Raw genomic sequence first — 17,782 nt, forward strand, 5'->3', positions numbered from 1 at the left:
TCTGAGGCATTGTCTCACCTAATTATGCTGGACGGACTTCTTTTTGTTTCCCATTCAGCATGCCTGTCTGATTTCCTTTTTGCCTGGTCGCTAGCTCCGACGTCGCTGGAAGTGTGCTAATTAGAAAATAAATGGTCCTAGTAATTATGTCAACTCTCATTAAAAGGGATGACAATGAGCAATATTATTTTTACCCAATGTTTTGTGTAGGGCCTCTACTTCCAATCCTCATTAAATGGGAAAATGCCCTTGTAGCAGGGGGAAGCACTCTCATGTCACAGCTCCTTACATGTCCAAAGCCAGGGAAGTGCTCTAACAGAGAGCGTCTATGGAGTGGCACAGGCATGTAGTTATTGCCCTAATTAAAAAGTTAGATTCCCCCAAAAAACTGTTGCATCATGGAACCAGTTTCTGAAGTGAATTTAATTGTATCCTAAACCATTGAAATATTAAATTGTATCCATAGATGCACACGGAGGGTAGTTACCAATTAGTTTGATTATGAGGACAATTAATAAACATGTTATAACCCTAAAATAGGGAGGATTTTATTAATTTTTTAAGAGACTTACACAATTTTCTTTGACAAATTGCAAAAATGTTTAAAATGCTCTAAATATAAATACAAAACAAGAATAAATACAGAATATACACATTTAAAAACAGTCCTACAAACTAGCTAAAACAGGAAATTTAAAGCTACTCACCATTTCAAATCATTATAAAAGTAAATGGTACTGTCTTTGAGGACAACATAAATGTACAAGTCAGGGGGTGAAAAGTGTTGCAGCCCTTTGACTCTTAGAGCGGAACTCCGCAGTGAGTGAATTTAGCCCCAGTGTCTCTATTCAAATCCAGGGACTTGATGGTGGTTGTAGTATGAGTGTATACATAAAGGCATAGGTCTGATTCCTCTTCTTCCTGTCTCAAGTCAGTCGTCTGGGTGTTGTATTACTCTTTGTGCAGACACATCCTGTGTAAAGAGCAGTCCTGGGGTCTTCACTTTTTGGGTCTCTCCAGGATGTTCAGGAACTTTCCCCTGGTCATCTCCCTGGCTGGAGAATAAACAAATGATACGATGTCAATATCAATAACTGTACATTTCAGAAATCAAATGTTTTTGAGCACCTCTTATTCAAGGCTGCTTGAGGTAACCTACCTAAAAACAACTGGTTTATTTAAAGTATTTCCACTGACTTCTCTATAGTAAACTTCTGGGTACACTACAACCATATGCTGTCAAAACGTATGCTTTGACCAGGGATTTAGACAAAAACAAGCTACAACACTCCACCTCTCAGTACCTCACTTCAGAGCAGAATCCCTTATCAATGCAAAGCATGTATTTCATTTGTGAGACATCTAACAGGGAGGTAATTTATACAGACATCTGTTCATTCTGGACATGGAAAACAACATAAGACGCAAACTAGCTACCAAAGAGACAAACCCCTTGTGATTGCCTTCTCAAGGCAGCCATATACATGTATTCAAGCATCTCAGTATGTGTGTGTGTGTGTGTGTGTGTGTGTGCATGTATAACTGTGTTAAAGAAAAAGATGGGGGTAGTGAAAGGGGGATGTTGTCTGAGAGATACCGTTCTCTGGAACGCAAACTAATCAATCCACAACTTTCCATTGTGCCTTATGTCTAAGAGACTACGGCCATAACCACATTTCTTCTCACTGACTGCCTTTACTATACACTTCGCTACCACTGAATTACCGTCGTAAGAACCAAAGACACTGATCAGATAGCACTCACAACATAAACCATAAAGGTTAGATAGAAAAGCCCATGAAATGGGAGATGTACTGTATGGAGACATAATGAAGAGCACTTGGTGGGGGTCTACAAAACAAGCTCTGCACAATAGTTCTGGATCCGTGCCAACCCCATTGCACGACAACAGATTGGCCCCAACTGAAGGCCTTTTGTCACCTTGCTTCTATCTGGTAAGGAGCGTATTCCAGGAGGTTTTCAGTCAACAACAGCCAGGTTGTGTCACAAGGGAAGCTACAGGGATGTTCTTCCAGCATCAGTGCCACCCTGGAGAGGCCTCATCCAGATCCTGTAATTACGCTTTGTTCCTGATAATAAGAGGAGCAGGCTCTTAGCATCAGTATAGAATCAAATGCTCAGGGCGAAGAGGGGAGCTGGGATCACCTCTTCAAACGTACACAAAAAACACCACCTTCATACAGCTGCTATGCATACCCACCAGGACACGAAGAGCATTACAGGCCACACTGAAAATGATGGAAAGTAAATTCCTATTTCAAGGAGGAAGCGGCCTTCCTTCTTGTATATTTTTGGAAAAACATGTATACAAATACAAATGCGTGTGTCTGACTGTCCCAAGCTTTCCCACTCACACAGAAGGTTCACAGTTGTAGAACTGTTTCTCTCTACTTGTTGAACCAGACACCAGAGCTGATGAGCTGCCTTGGTGACTGGGTGTTTGTTGGGCTGTGCAGAGCGGTGAAGAGGTTAGCGACGCCACAGCGGCTAATGAAAAAGCAGGGTGAATTGTAATTTAGATGAGCCGCCCCGCCTGGAATGATAATGCCCCGGCTGGGCATGGGCCGCTTCACCTTGAGGTGTCCATCATCAGTTTCAACATGATGCTAATTGGATTGGGATTGATTAATTTTGCGCGGTGCTGCGGTCTCTTCGAATAACACTAAACAAAATAATTAGAGCCCCCGGACAGACCGACATACAGGGTCTTAGATGGAATGAAACCATCAGAATCCGGTGGGATGTAATGAATTAAGATGACACAAAACTACTGGGGCACAGATATCATTTCCCTATTAGGAGGAGTTGGGCTTAGTGAGCCAAAGGCTATCACAACAGTGTTTAATATACAGTGCATTCGGAAAGTATTCAGACCCGTTGACTTTTTCCACATTTTGTTACGTTACAGACTTATTTTTAAATGGATTAAATAAATGTTTTCCCTCATTAATCTACACACAATACCCCATAATGACAAAGTGAAAACACGTTTTTATAAATATTTACAAATGTAAAGTGTCTGAATACATAAGTATTCAGACCATTTGCTATGAGACACGAAATTGAGCTCAGGTGCATCCTGTTTCCATTGATCATCCTTGAGATGCTTCTACAACTTGATTGGAGTCCACCTGTGGTAAATTCAATTGATTGGACATGATTTGGAAAGGCACACACCTGTCTATATAAGGTCCCATAGTTGACAGTGCATGTCAGAGCAAAAACCAAGCCACGAGGTCGAAGGAAAGAGCTCAGAGACAGGATTGTGTCGAGGCACAGATCTTGTGAAGGGTACCAAAACATTTCTGCAGCATTGAAGGTCCCCAAGAACACAGTGGCCTCCATCATTCTTAAATGGAAGAAGTTTGGAACCACCAAGACTCTTCCTAGAGCTGGCCGCCCGGCCAAACTGAGCAATCGGGGGAGAAGGGCCTTGGTCAGGGAGGTGACCAAGAACCCAAAGGTCACTCTGACAGAGCTCCAGAGTTCCTCTGTGGAGATGGGAGAACCTTCTAGAGGGACAACCATCTCTGCAGCACTCCACCAATCAGGCCTTTATGGTAGAGTGGCCAGACGGAAGCCACTCCTCAGTAAAAGGAACATGCCAGCCCGCTTGGAGTTTGCCAAAAGGCACCTAAAGACTCTCAGACCATGAGAAACAAGATTCTCTGGTCTGATGAAACCAAGAATGAACTCTTTGGCCTGAATGCCAAGCGTCACGTCTGGAGGAAACCTGGCACCATCCCTACGGTGAAGCATGGTGGTGGCAGCATCATGCTGTGGGGATGTTTTTCAGCGGAGCAAAGTACAGAGAGATCCTTGATGAAAACCTTCTCCAGAGCACTCAGAACCTCAGACTGGGGCGAAGGTTCACCTTCCAACAGGACAAATACCTTAAGCACACAGCCAAGACAACGCAGGGGTGGCTTCGAGACAAGTCTCTGAATGTCCTTGAGTGGCCCAGCCAGAGCCCGGACTTCAGCCCGATCGAACATCTCTGTGGAGGGACCTGAAAATAGCTGTGCAGCGACTCTCCCCATCCAACCTGACAGAGAAAATCTGCAGAGAAGAATGGGAAAAACTCCCCAAATACAGGTGTGCCAAGCTTGTAGCGTCATACCCAAGAAGACTTGAGGCTGTAATTGCTACCAAAGGTGCTTCAGCAAAGTACGGAGTAAAGGGTCTGAATACTTATGTAAATGTAATATTTCAGTTTTTAATTTGTAATACATTTGCTAAAATTTCTAAAGACCTGTTTTTGCTTTGTCATTATGAGGTATGGTGTGTAGATTGAGGTATTGTGTGTAGATTGAGGAGGGGGAAAAAACAATTCAATGAATTTTAGAATAAGGCTGTAACGTAACAAAATGTGGAAAAAGTCAAGGGGTCTTAATACTTTCCGAATGCACTATATCTAGTTAGGCTATCTTGGAGCATGGAGAAAGAGATCTACATGTTAAATAGATAAATAGTTACAAGAGCATTATTAAATGTCTGCTTTGACCTTGCATTTGATGATTTGACACTAAATAAAAAGACAAGACTGTAGATAAAACTATAACCTAAAATGATAGAATTATCACTGTTTGCGTTCACAAATACAAATGGCATTTTCTCCAAACTTCATGTTGATGGAGACAGGACCTCTTGAGAATCCTATTGAGTCATTGGTCTCCTAATCCCAGGTTTGTCTTTCTGATCTCTCTGCTAAGAGCTCGTTAAATGGACCACTGGTTTCTGGAGAGGCCTGCCAATGAAACAGACTGGTGGCTCTCTCCCCCCGTATCTCTCCATCTCTCTATATCCCCCAACAATAAAGTAGAGCAGCCTGGTCTGTAGCTGCCCCCCCCCCCCCCGCAGAGATCCCCTCCATCAGGACTCACCCCTCTGAGCCACTCATTAATTAGAGTTCAGTTTAGCCTTCCCCCTCTGTCAGATAGAAACTCATATGATTTGCATTGTAAGAGAAAGATTAACAGTGGGAAGAGAAAGGACCAGCAAGCCAGCCCCCCTCAGGCAACTGGACTCACACACACAGACTGGAAGACACCCACATAGATCTCTGTCAATGAGGATGTCTGCTTCGTGCACACAACAGTCCAGCACCCCCCCCCACCTCAGAACACACACAGATGTGTGTGCACATGCCCACACATACATGTTGTTACAGGCCAGGGGCGATCAATACTGATTAGAGGGAGTTAGAGATTTGTTTAGTTGATTAGAAAGGTCAATCCCTAATTCTGTACTATGTTAATCAGCGACTTGTTACAGCTGCCATCCATACTAAATGACACCTTTGGCTTATGGATTGTGAGGGCCATGTCCTCACCCTGTTGATTACTTGCTCTCTAATTATCATTGAGCCCTGACTGGTCTGAGTACGACATCACAACGTGATGTATACAGGAAAATAAAATTACAAAATGTCCCCCTCAACCAGATGAATATCCAAAACTTAATACAATATTTGTCCACCAGCACTTCTCAAAATGTAAATGTAGAGCCTAAATGTGTGACATCACCTTCCTATCGTTTGGAGTGAGTGATCTGGGTGTCAGTCACATCATCTCGCCCCCCCTCCCCCGCGCCCCCCTCCTGTGTGTGGGGAATGGTAGTAATCATGGTGAGGCCGCTCCACCCCTCCAGGCACATGCCAGATGAGCCAGTCAGACCCGTGTTAGCCCCAGAGACAGATGACCACCTGGGTTAACTGGTGTCCCAGCCTCTAGCCCTGACTGCCCCAATTCACTATCATTAAGAGTCAAGCATACTAAATCTGACCCCCGCTGCCCATCTTCAAGTGCCACTCAGCTATTACTGGCTGTAAGCTTTATTTAATGGATTTAACATCCATTCTCACTGCCCACTTCCCCAGGGACCGGAGGTACAGAGGAGATGACACCACCACCCGCCCCCACCCCCCACTCCTTCCACCATCAACACATTCACTCACCCCCCTCCCCATATAACCCCTCGCCTCGCAACACATACACCTGACGCTCATGTTTGTGTTCAAAATTCAATTACCCACTTATTGATACTTCACAGGGATATTTAAGATGCAGACACGACCAGTGATTTCCCAGGGGAGCCACTGGTTCCTCTTCATGTCCCAACCGAGAGAACGCTCCTCTCCTCCCCCCTCTTCTCTCCCTCCAATGCGTTCCAGCCTGTCTGCACTGACACACACACACAAGCTCGATCACACAAACACATCTACACCTCCCCACCCCTGCCACAGCCTATCCCTGCTCAAGAGGTGTCCTTATTAATAGGCAATCAGTCAAAATTCATTCATTAAAAAGCCTAAAAAAGGTTTTACACCGCCACAATGATTAGCTGGGAAAGAAAAAATCCAATGAATTCCTAATGCATTTATGGAAATGAGGTGTCATTTCCGATCTGATCAGGGAGGCGGCAGGCAAGCAGGGCTAAGGAACAGGCGGTGAGTGCAGCTCTCCCTCCTTCTACCATGATACACACGGAGGACACAGCTCCACTGCTCCTAGGTGATCAGTTGACTTGTTTAGACAATCTTGACGAAACATAATTATGATTGTTTGTACGATTGTGATTCAGCACCGACTATTGCTTCATGCTTCAACAGCTACACTAAACCAACAGTCAGGAACCTATCCTGCGATATCCATGCAACACTGGTTTGAGGCTTCTAAAATAACTTGATACATATTTTGCTGAACAGACAAGCTTTTCAGGAACAATTTTCTCATACCAGCAATTTCATCTCTTCAAGGCAAACAATATTTCCCCCAAAACATACATCTCAAACCGCAAAAAAGACAAGTTCCAACGCACAAAAAGAATTTGATACAGAAAACTGATCAACATATACAGAGCATTGTTTGAGTCCTGTTTCAGTTTCCCTTCACGCCAATCCTAATTGTGTCTTCACCACACACAACTCTCCGGCGGGTGGGCGCTGACATTCGTCTCCACTATGAGCCCATAAAGCAGGCCGGTGCAGAGAGGAGAAGAGGAGGACAGAGGAGGAGAGGAGGAGGGTCCCCTGTTCCTCATTCAGAGGCTGTCAGGGAGCAGCACTTCATAACAGCCCGCCCCGCGGTCACTCAGGTCGCCCTGATGGATTGATGGAAGCACATTAGCACCGTGGGCCAGTGTGAATGCAATCATATTCAGCAGCACAGGCCTGTTTATAGGCAGGAGATTGATCCTGAGGAGGAGAGGAGGCTGTGAATGCTGGGCCATTAAGAGCTGTCAGCGCTGACCTTCAGCCTCACCTCCACATAGGCAGGGATGTAGGTGTCATCCTGGTTCTACTGTGGTGGTGGCACAGTGGAGTACATGGCAGCTATGTGCCACTGCCAGCCAATACTGAGCAGGACTGGTCTTGACTGGCATTCCCTTGTATCAAACCAAACCTGGACGATCATGACAGCCTCATTCTATTTCCAACAATAAATCCATTGCAGTGAATAATCAGGAGGCTCAGTCAGTACAGTACTTGTCATAATCTGACTGAATAATTATTATTTTTAAATATCACTATACTAAATGGTCTCTGCATAGGGCTGCTTGGCTCCGTATCAGGCCACATCAGAGAGTAAGGTATCACTGCATTACCAAGGAGCCAAGGCCCAGTCAGTCAGCCAGTGGTGGTGGTGGGGATCAGTGAAACCTACAAGTGTGTTAGAGCAGCAGCCTGAGGCCTGTCCCTCAGGACCACTCTCCTTTCAATTACCTCCAATAACAGCACTTATCACAGTAGTCAGTGCTCCCCTGGGACCCAGGGCCTGATGCCGAGCTCAGCGGCCCACGACAGGGACATTCATCACAGGGTGGGGAAGCAGCTGGGGTCTGGGGAGGAGGCACACGCCAGGCCCCCGCTGGGACCCACCAGGGCAGCATCACACAGCCATGGGGAGGTAGGGAGGGGACAGCCTGCCACACACTTATACTAACACATATGCATACATAAATACACATGTACACAAAGCGCTGTCCCACATGCCTTTTAGTCTTGGGATCTATGATCCACAGGCATACTCTGCCTCTGAATCTCCAAACATTACATGTTGTCATTTTACATTACTTTAGGCATGTCTTGATATTTTTATGTTTTTGTGATTAATTTTGCATTTATTCTGACAATGGCATCTATAACATTGCCATGGTAGTATTCCAAGTCCTGAAGGGTTTGGTGAAACCAGTGTCCTCTAGGTCAGAGGTGTCTACCTCTGGCCAGTCCCCTTCCTCCTCAGGCCTCAGGGCCGGGTGTGTTTTCACTGGCTGATTGTGCTCTGCCCATTAAACAGCTCACAGTTCAATGGGCCACATGTTTAAGGGGGGTAGTAAATCCTGCCCTCATGCTCTCTCTCTCTGCTTCTCTCTCTCCGGCGGCTCGTTTACTGGCACTGAAGAGCTCACAAACATGATGAAAAAGTAGCTGAGATTTACAAGGCCTCCCCTGACAGCCGAGAAAAGGAGAAAATTAAACCAGAGCACATTAAAGAGGTGCCAGTACAAGCTGCTCTGAGACCGATAATAACCATCATTGTGTCGCGTCATCCCGAGGTACATGACATGGTTGCAAAGACAACATCCCTTCCTTTATGGCAGATAACATCTTTATAAGAACCAGCTACAACATTTTTTTGACTAATAAAGATGTGGTATGGTAGACAACATGAAGCATTGAATTAAAGATCATTAACATATCCCTGTATTCTCAGGGCATGCGTCGAGCTCATCTGAAAAATGTGAGGGACATCAGATAGCTTAATTTGCCCATAAATGCCTGTAAATGAAGATTATTGCGTTTGGGTGAGATTGGTCCCACAGACCATGGATCAGACTGTATAATCAGCCTTTCATTTGTATTTAGCTGCAATAATATGCTATAATATGTGTGGTAGACAGAGGATCCTGACCTGTAAATATGAGCCTGGAATAAGCAGATAACACATTTCATCTACGCTGAAGTCAATGACACTAATCTGATCTTTCATAATGCCTGCTACATAATAATGGGGCATTCGATAGAGCAGTGTCATTGCTTCCGTCATCCCCACCAAGTCTACACGCACTTTGAGGCAATTCATTGTCACTCAAGCGGTCAAGTCATGCCCTATATCTTGGTGGCAATATTTTGACGTGGCAAGCTTGTTTGATCTACTCAAAAGTTGCCATTAAACAAAAATATTTTTCTAATTTTTCTGAGCGAGCGGGGCAAAGCCCAGACAAATCATGTTTGGCATAATCCTCTCTAGAATGAGCCTACTTTAATCATCCTGTCTTTATGGAATTTTACAAATCAGCGGTGCGTTCGCTGTGGAGCGGGACATATCAGCCCTGCACCCCCTCTGCATAACAACATGCTATACAGTGGGGAAAAAAAGTATTTAGTCAGCCACCAATTGTGCAAGTTCCCCCACTTAAAAAGATGAGAGAGGCCTGTAATTTTCATCATAGGTACACGTCAACTATGACAGACAAAATGAGGAAAAAAATTCCAGAAAATCACATTGTAGGATTTTTAATGAATTTATTTGCAAATTATGGTGGAAAATAAGTATTTGGTCAATAACAAAAGTTTCTCAATACTTTGTTATATACCCTTTGTTGGCAATGACACAGGTCAAACGTTTCTTGTAAGTCTTCACAAGGTTTTCACACACTGTTGCTGGTATTTTGGCCCATTCCTCCATGCAGATCTCCTCTAGAGCAGTGATGTTTTGGGGCTGTCGCTGGGCAACACAGACATTCAATTCCCTCCAACGATTTTCTATGGGGTTGAGATCTGGAGACTGGCTAGGCCACTCCAGGACCTTGAAATGCTTCTTACGAAGCCACTCCTTCGTTGCCCGGGCGGTGTGTTTGGGATCATTGTCATGCTGAAAGACCCAGCCACATTTCATCTTCAATGCCCTTGCTGATGGAAGGAGGTTTTCACTCAAAATCTCACGATATATGGCCCCATTCATTCTTTCCTTTACACGGATCAGTCGTCCTGGTCCCTTTGCAGAAAAACATCCCCAAAGCAGGATGTTTCCACCCCCATGCTTCACAGTAGGTATGGTGTTCTTTGGATGCAACTCAGCATTCTTTGTCCTCCAAACACGACGAGTTGAGTTTTTACCAAAAAGTTATATTTTGGTTTCATCTGACCATATGACATTCTCCCAATCCTCTTCTAGATCATCCAAATGCACTCTAGCAAACTTCAGACAGGCCTGGACATGTACTGGCTTAAGCAGGGGGACACGTCTGGCACTGCAGGATTTGTGTCCCTGGCGGCGTAGTGTGTTACTGATGGTAGGCTTTGTTACTTTGGTCCCAGCTCTCTGCAGGTCATTCACTAGGTCCCCCCGTGTGGTTCTGGGATTTTTGCCCACCGTTCTTGTGATCATTTTGACCCCACGGGGTGAGATCTTGCGTGGAGCCCCAGATCGAGGGAGATTATCAGTGGTCTTGTATGTCTTCCATTTCCTAATAATTGCTCCCACAGTTGATTTATTCAAACCAAGCTGCTTACCTATTGCAGATTCAGTCTTCCCAGCCTGGTGCAGGTCTACAATTTTGTTTCTGGTGTCCTTTGACAGCTCTTTGGTCTTGGCCATAGTGGAGTTTGGAGTGTGACTGTTTGAGGTTGTGGACAGGTGTCTTTTATACTGATAACAAGTTCAAACAGGTGCCATTAATACAGGTAACGAGTGGAGGACAGAGCAGCCTCTTAAAGAAGAAGTTACAGGTCTGTGAGAGCCAGAAATCTTGCTTGTTTGTAGGTGACCAAATACTTATTTTCCACCATAATTTGCAAATAAATTCATAAAAAATCCTACAATGTGATTTTCTGGATTTTTTTCTCTCAATTTGTCTGTCATAGTTGACTTGTACCTATGATGAAAATTACAGGCCTCTCTCATCTTTTTAAGTGGGAGAACTTGCACAATTGGTGGCTGACTAAATACTTTTTCCCCCCACTGTACATCTCTCAGGATCGCAAAGAGGGGCAGAGGGTTCCTGGTCCCCACCGTACGATATTACAGTTTCTGTTTTAAGCATTGTATGGAGGCTAAATCCACTCCAGTTTAAGGTAGAACTCCCCCAACAGAGCATATACAGTGCTATGAAAACGTATTTGCCCCCTTTCTAGTTCTCTACTTTTGCATATTTGTGATACTGAATGTTATCAGATCTTCAACCAAAACCTGATATTAGATAAAGGGAACATAAGTGAACAAATAACACAACAATTACATATTTATTTCATAAACAAAGTTATGCAACACCCAATTCCCCTGTGTGAAAAAGTAATTGCCCCCTTACACTCAATAACTGGTTGTGCCACCTTTAGCTGCAATGACTCCAACCAAATGCTTCCTGTAGTTGTTGATCAGTCTCTCACGTCGCTGTGGAGGAATTTTGGCCCACTCTTCCATGCAGAACTGCTTTAACTCAGTGACGTGTGGGTTTTCAAGCATGAACTGCTCGTTTCAAGTCCTGCCACAACATCTCAATTGGGATTAGGTCTGGACTTTGACTAGGCCATTCCAAAACTTCCAATTTGTTGCTTTTTAGCAATTTTCATGTAGACTTGATTGTGTGTTTTGGATCATTGTCTTGCTGCATGACCCAGCTGCGCTTCAGCTTCAGCTCACAGACGGATGGTCTGACATTCTCCTGTAGAATTCTCTGATACTGAGCAGAATTCATGGTTCCTTCTATTAAGGCAAGTCGTCCAGGTCCTGAGGCAGCAAAGCATCCCCAAACCACCACACCACCACCACCATGCTTGTCCTTTGGTATGATGTTCTTACTGTGGAATGCAGTGTTTGGTTTTCGCCAGGCATAATGGGACCCATCTCGTCCAAAATGTTGACTCAAGTTTGCCAAAAAGCACCTGGATGATCATCAAGACTCTTGGAAGAACGTTCTATGGACAGATGATTCAAAAGTATAACTTTTTGGATGACATGGTTCCAGTAATGCCTGGCAAAAACCAAACTCTGCATTCCACAGTAAGAACATCATACCAAAGGTCAAGAATGGTGGTGTGATGGTTTGGGGATGCTTTGTTGCCTCAGGACCTGGACGACTTGCCTTAATAGAAGGAACCATGAATTCTGCTCTGTATCAGAGAATTCTACAGGAGAATGTCAGACCATCCGTCTGTGAGCTGAAGCTGAAGCGCAGCTGGGTCATGCAGCAAGACAATGATCCAAAACACACAATCAAGTCTACATGAAAATTGCTAAAAAGCAGCAAATTGGAAGTTTTGGAATGGCCTAGTCAAAGTCCAGACCCAATCCCAATTGAGATGTTGTGGCAGGACTTGAAACGAGCAGTTAATGTTTGAAAACCCACACGTCACTGAGTTAAAGCAGTTCTGCATGGAAGAGTGGGCCAAAATTCCACCACAGCGACGTGAGAGACTGATCAACAACTACAGGAAGCATTTGGTTGGAGTCATTGCAGCTAAAGGGGCACAACCAGTTATTGAGTGTAAGGGGGCAATTACTTTTTCACACAGGGGAATTGGGTGTTGCATAACTTTGTTTATGAAATAAATGAAATAAATATGCAATTGTTGTGTTATTTGTCCACTTATGTTCCCTTTATCTAATATTAGGTTTTGGTTGAAGATCTGATAACATTCAGTATCACAAATATGCAAAAGTAGAGAAAATTAGAAAGGGGGCAAATACTTTTTCATAGCACTGTATTTAAATCTGATTGTAAAGGAGCGCATTACTCTACAACAAGAGCGCAAACAACTGAATAGGACAGTGCAGCCAACATTAAAAGCATGCAGTGAGTCAGAATTCTACAATACTTTTATTTTGGAAGCAACCATATATTTTCAGAGGAAATAATTTCAGTCTGTATCAAATCGCTGTTTCTGGGTTTGTGCATGGTGTGCTTTGTCCACAGTGAGCTAAGTACCCATCTTCCTCTTAGGAAAAATAGGAGCACTTAGCTACATCTCTCTAATCCACATTTTATGGATTAGGACAACAGATGCAGAAAATATGTCAAACCACATTTTGCATCCATCACATGCTTCAATCCTTGATGTGTTATACTTATGCGAGACCTTCCCCCACTTCACCAGGCTTCTAAATGCACTCTCGAAATGCTGTTGTTTTACACTGAATTACAAAACCATAATCAACACCATGAAAATAAGGAATTCATACGTGGAGTGCTCCAACTGTTTTATACACCCGATTAGACAAGATAGCCTTTATAATATCTATACATTTGAAGTCGGAAGTTTACATACAGTTAGGTTGGAGTCATTAAAACTAATTTTTCAACCACTCCACAAATTTCTTTTTTGGCAAGTTGGTTAGGACATCTACTTTGTGCATGACACAAGTAATTTTTCCAGCAATTGTTTATTGACAGATTATTTCACTTATAATTCACTGTATCACAATTCCAGTGGGTCAGAAGTTTACATACACTAAGTTGACTGTGCCTTTAAACAGCTTGGAAAATTCCAGAAAAGTATGTCATGGCTTTAGAAGCTTCTGATAGGCTAATTGACATCATTTGAGTCAATTGGAGGTGTACCTGTGGATGTATTTCAAGGCCTAACTTCAAACTCAGTGCCTCTTTGCTTGACATCAGGGGAAAATCAAAAGAAATCAGCCAAGACCTCAGAACATAAATTGTAGACCTCCACAAGTCTGGTTCATCCTTGGGAGCAATTTCCAAACGCCTGAAGGTACCACGTTCATCTGTACAAACAATAGTACCCAAGTATAAACACCATGGGACCACGCAGCCGTCATACCGCTCAGGAAGGAGACGCGTTCTGTCTCCTAGAGATGAACGTACTTTGGTGCGAAAAGTGCAAATCAATCCCAGAACAACAGCAAAGGACCTTGTGAAGATGCTGGAGGAAACAGGTACAAAAGTATCTATATCCACAGTAAAACAAGTCCTATATCGACATAACCTGAAAGGCCGCTCAGCAAGGAAGAAGCCACTGCTCCAAAACCGGCATAAAAAAGCCAGACAACGGTTTGTAACTGCACATGGGGACAAAGATCGTACTTTTTGGAGAAATGTCCTCTGGTCTGATGAAACAAAAATAGAACTGTTCGGCCATAATGACCATCGTTATGTTTGGAGGAAAAAGGGGGTTGCTTGCAAGCCGAAGAACACTGTCCCAACCGTGAAGCACGGGGGTGGCAGCATCATGCTGTGGGGGTGCTTTGCTGCAGGAGGGACTGGTGCACTTCACAAAATAGATGGCATCATGAGGAAGGAAAATTATGTGGATATATTGAAGCAACATCTCAAGACATTAGTCAGGAAGTTAAAGCTTGGTCGCAAATGGGTCTTCCAAATGGACAATGACCCCAAGCATACTTCCAAAGTTGTGGCAAAATGGCTTAAGGACAACAAAGTCAAGGTATTGGAGTGGCCATCACAAAGCCCTGACCTCAATCCTATAGAATATTTGTGGGCAGAATTGAAAAAGCGTGTGCGAGCAAGGAGGCCTACAAACCTGACTCATTTACACCAGCTCTGTCAGGAGGAATGGGCCAAAATTCACCCAACTTATTGTGGGAAGCTTGTGGAAGGCTACCCGAAACGTTTAACCCAAGTTAAACAATTTAAAGGCAATGCTACCAAATACTAATTGAGTGTATGTAAACTTCTGACCCACTGGGAATGTGATAAAATAAATCAAATCTTAAATAAATCATTCTCTCTACTGTTATTCTGAAATTTCACATTCTTAAAATAAAGTGGTGATCCTAACTGACCTAAAACAGGGAATTTGTACTAGGATTAAATGTCAGGAATTGTGAAAAACTGAGTTTAAATGTATTTGTATGTAAACTTCCGACTTCAAGTGTATATACACTCCATTTACAATCTATTGATGTCTTATTTATAATAACAATATTCAGAAATATTGGATTAGAAATACATTTAATCTAACTAAGGGGTGTCTGTTCCGTGAAATATACATGAGTAGAATGACTATCACCAAATACTTGAGATGTTCCTTGACTGTTCAGACATAAATTAGCCATAAGGCTAGCAGCACCATCTAGAGGTAGTGTACGGAATGACAACCTAGACCAAATAAGTGGTCCCCAACTGGTTGTGTGTGTGTGTGTGCGTGTGTCGTTCATTTGTGTATTTCTCAGGTAAATACTTACACTCCTCAAGGCCCAGCTGGTAGGCCAGGTTCTGTAGCCCTTTGACCTTCTCCATCAGGTTGGCTGTGGTCAGGCTCCCTAGCTCTGTGGGGGGAATACAGTAGGAGTACAGTCAGTCAAAACAGTCTTTTCACAGGAAGGCAATGCTCAACAGTGTACCATATGATGCTACTGTACTTTACCTTTTAACATTTCAATGTCCTCACTCTCCAGTTCAGCCATCCATTTGGGCGGAGAATTGGTAATTGGCTGCAATACAAAACATGTAAATAAGAATGTGCATTCTCTCAGCCATGTAGGTCAATTCATTTATCAATGCTATAGATTTTTATTTTTTTTAAACACTCACATTTTTGCATGATGCAGCAAAATCTGCGACTCCTGGCACTGTGTGAGGGATGACAGCATGAAACAGGCAAACCAATCAGAACCAGGAATGAGTAAATTGTAATGATATCCTCATAAAGACATGTAGCCTAACACAGAGAAGACACACTTACATTGCTCTGGCCATAGGTCAGGAGATGCTCTATCCAGCTTCTCAAAACTCAGCAGAGATGACTCAAAATCATCACCTTAAAAAGTGGAAATGGGGATTTTAGTCATCATCAACAGATTGAACACTATTAAATATGAAAGTGTGCTGTGCAAACTAAGTCATCGAGCTTGCTAGCTACATCAACAGGGCTAATCTACAGTACCTAGCTAGTAGTACTAGCTAGTCATTAGTGATTGGGTTTGAATTGAAAATAATGTTATGAAAGGGGTCATGATCCTTTCTTCTCAATGTACAGTGTGTTTGCATGTAGGCTATTGTTTGGGTAACTAGCTAGTAGCTACCTAGTACCATAGTTAGACAGCTAGCTAGAAATATAGTTATTGGCAGCATGTGGACACCTGCTTGTCGAACATCTCATTCCAAAATCATGGGCATTAATATGGAGTTGGTCCCCCCTTTGCTGCTATAACAGCCTCCACTCTTCTGGGAAGGCTTTCCACTAGATGTTGGAACATTGCTGCGGGGACTTGCTTGCATTCAGCCACAAGAGCATTAGTGTGGTCTGGCACTGATGTTGGGCGATTAGGCCTTGGCGTTCAAATTCATCCCAAAGGTGTTCGATGGGGTTGAGGTAATATATAAATAATATAATATGCCATTTAGCTGAGGTCAGGGCTCTGTGCAGGCCAGTCACGTTCTTCCACACTGATCTCGACAAACCACTTCTGTATGGCCCTCGCTTTGTGCATGGGGGCATTGCCATGCTGAAACAGGAAAGGGCCTTCCCCAAACTGTTGCCACAAAGTTGGAAGCACAGAATCATCTAGAATGTCATTGTATGCTGTAGCGTTAAGATTTTCCTTCACGTGAACTAAGGGGCCTGGACCAAACCATGAAAAACTGCCCCAGACCATTATTCCTCCTCCACCAAACTTTACAGTTGGCACTATGCATTCAGGCAGGTAGCGTTCGCCTGGCATCCTCCAAACCCAGATTTGTCCATTGGACTGTGATGCTGAAGCGTGATTCATCATTCCAGAGTCCAATGGCAGCGAGCTTTACACCACTCCAGCCGACGCTTGGCATTGCGCATTGGGATCTTATGCTTTTGTGCGGCTGCTCAGCCATGGAAACCCATTTAATGAAGCTCCCGACAAACAGTTATTGTGGTGACATTGCTTCCAGAGGCAGCTTGGAACTCAGTAGTGAGTGTTGCAACCGATGACAGCAGATTTTTACGTGCTACGCGCTTCAGCACTAGGCGGTCCCGTTTTGTGAGCTTGTGTGGCCTATCACTTTGCGGCTGAGCCGTTGTTGTTCCTAGTTTCCGCTTCACAATAACAGTACTTACAGTTGACCGGGGCAGCTCTAGAAGGGCAGGGCAGAAATTTGACGAACTGACTTGTTGTTGCCACGTTTAAAATCACTGAGCTCTTCAGTGAGGCCATTCTGCCAATGTTTGTTTATGGAGAATGCATGGCTGTGTGCTCGATTTTATACACCTGTCAGCAACGGGTGTGGCTGAAATAGCCGAATCCACTACTTTTAAGGGGTGTCCACATACTTTTGTATATATATTGTTTCTTACCAAGTAGCTAGCTAACTTGCTAGTTAACTGTTAGATACTATAGCTACCTAATGTAAACTGGCTTGTTATTTTGGTTTGGCAGACATAACACGTGTGAGCAAAGCCTGGTAAAAAACGTATGGCATTATTTGTACAAAATATAAACTTTTATCAACTCAAAATGTTTCAGCAAATAGATATAAGAAATATACACGTTTTATAGCCATCTCGCTATCAAAATGTCAATTTATACACCCAACAACGGAGTAAAGAATTAGAATTTACCTCCATTTGGAGACGCCATCTTCAGATCCACACGTGATATAATGCAGCCAATGGGTTGACGCTGCTTCAGATTGACGTGTCTGCAGCAAGCTGCACTGCAAACTTCTGTCAGCAGGTGGCATATGTATCACAAACTGCATCAAATATATCCTTATAGATCAATCATTCTCTAAGAAAAAAAGCTTTCCAACCTCCATCTGTGACTGTATGCTCAATTTCTTGAAAAAAAATATAGATGAACCT

General features: G+C 43.5%; 1 protein-coding gene across 1 annotated transcript; it reads right to left on the reverse strand.

Moving 5' to 3' along the window:
• Positions 1–404: 404 nt before the first annotated feature.
• On the reverse strand, positions 405–17,587 carry LOC311102797 (protein lin-52 homolog). Its single transcript, XM_084144211.1, has 6 exons — positions 17,540–17,587; positions 15,689–15,763; positions 15,538–15,575; positions 15,371–15,437; positions 15,189–15,272; positions 405–1,055 (listed from the first exon to the last, which is right to left on the reverse strand). The coding sequence occupies exons 1-6, from the start codon at positions 17,556–17,558 to the stop codon at positions 1,000–1,002; spliced, it is 339 nt and encodes a 112-aa protein (XP_084000337.1). The 5' UTR covers positions 17,559–17,587; the 3' UTR covers positions 405–999.
• Positions 17,588–17,782: the final 195 nt, after the last annotated feature.

Source organism: Coregonus lavaretus, assembly GCF_964263955.1.
Source record: "Coregonus lavaretus genome assembly, chromosome: 27".
Taxonomy (NCBI): domain Eukaryota; kingdom Metazoa; phylum Chordata; class Actinopteri; order Salmoniformes; family Salmonidae; genus Coregonus; species Coregonus lavaretus.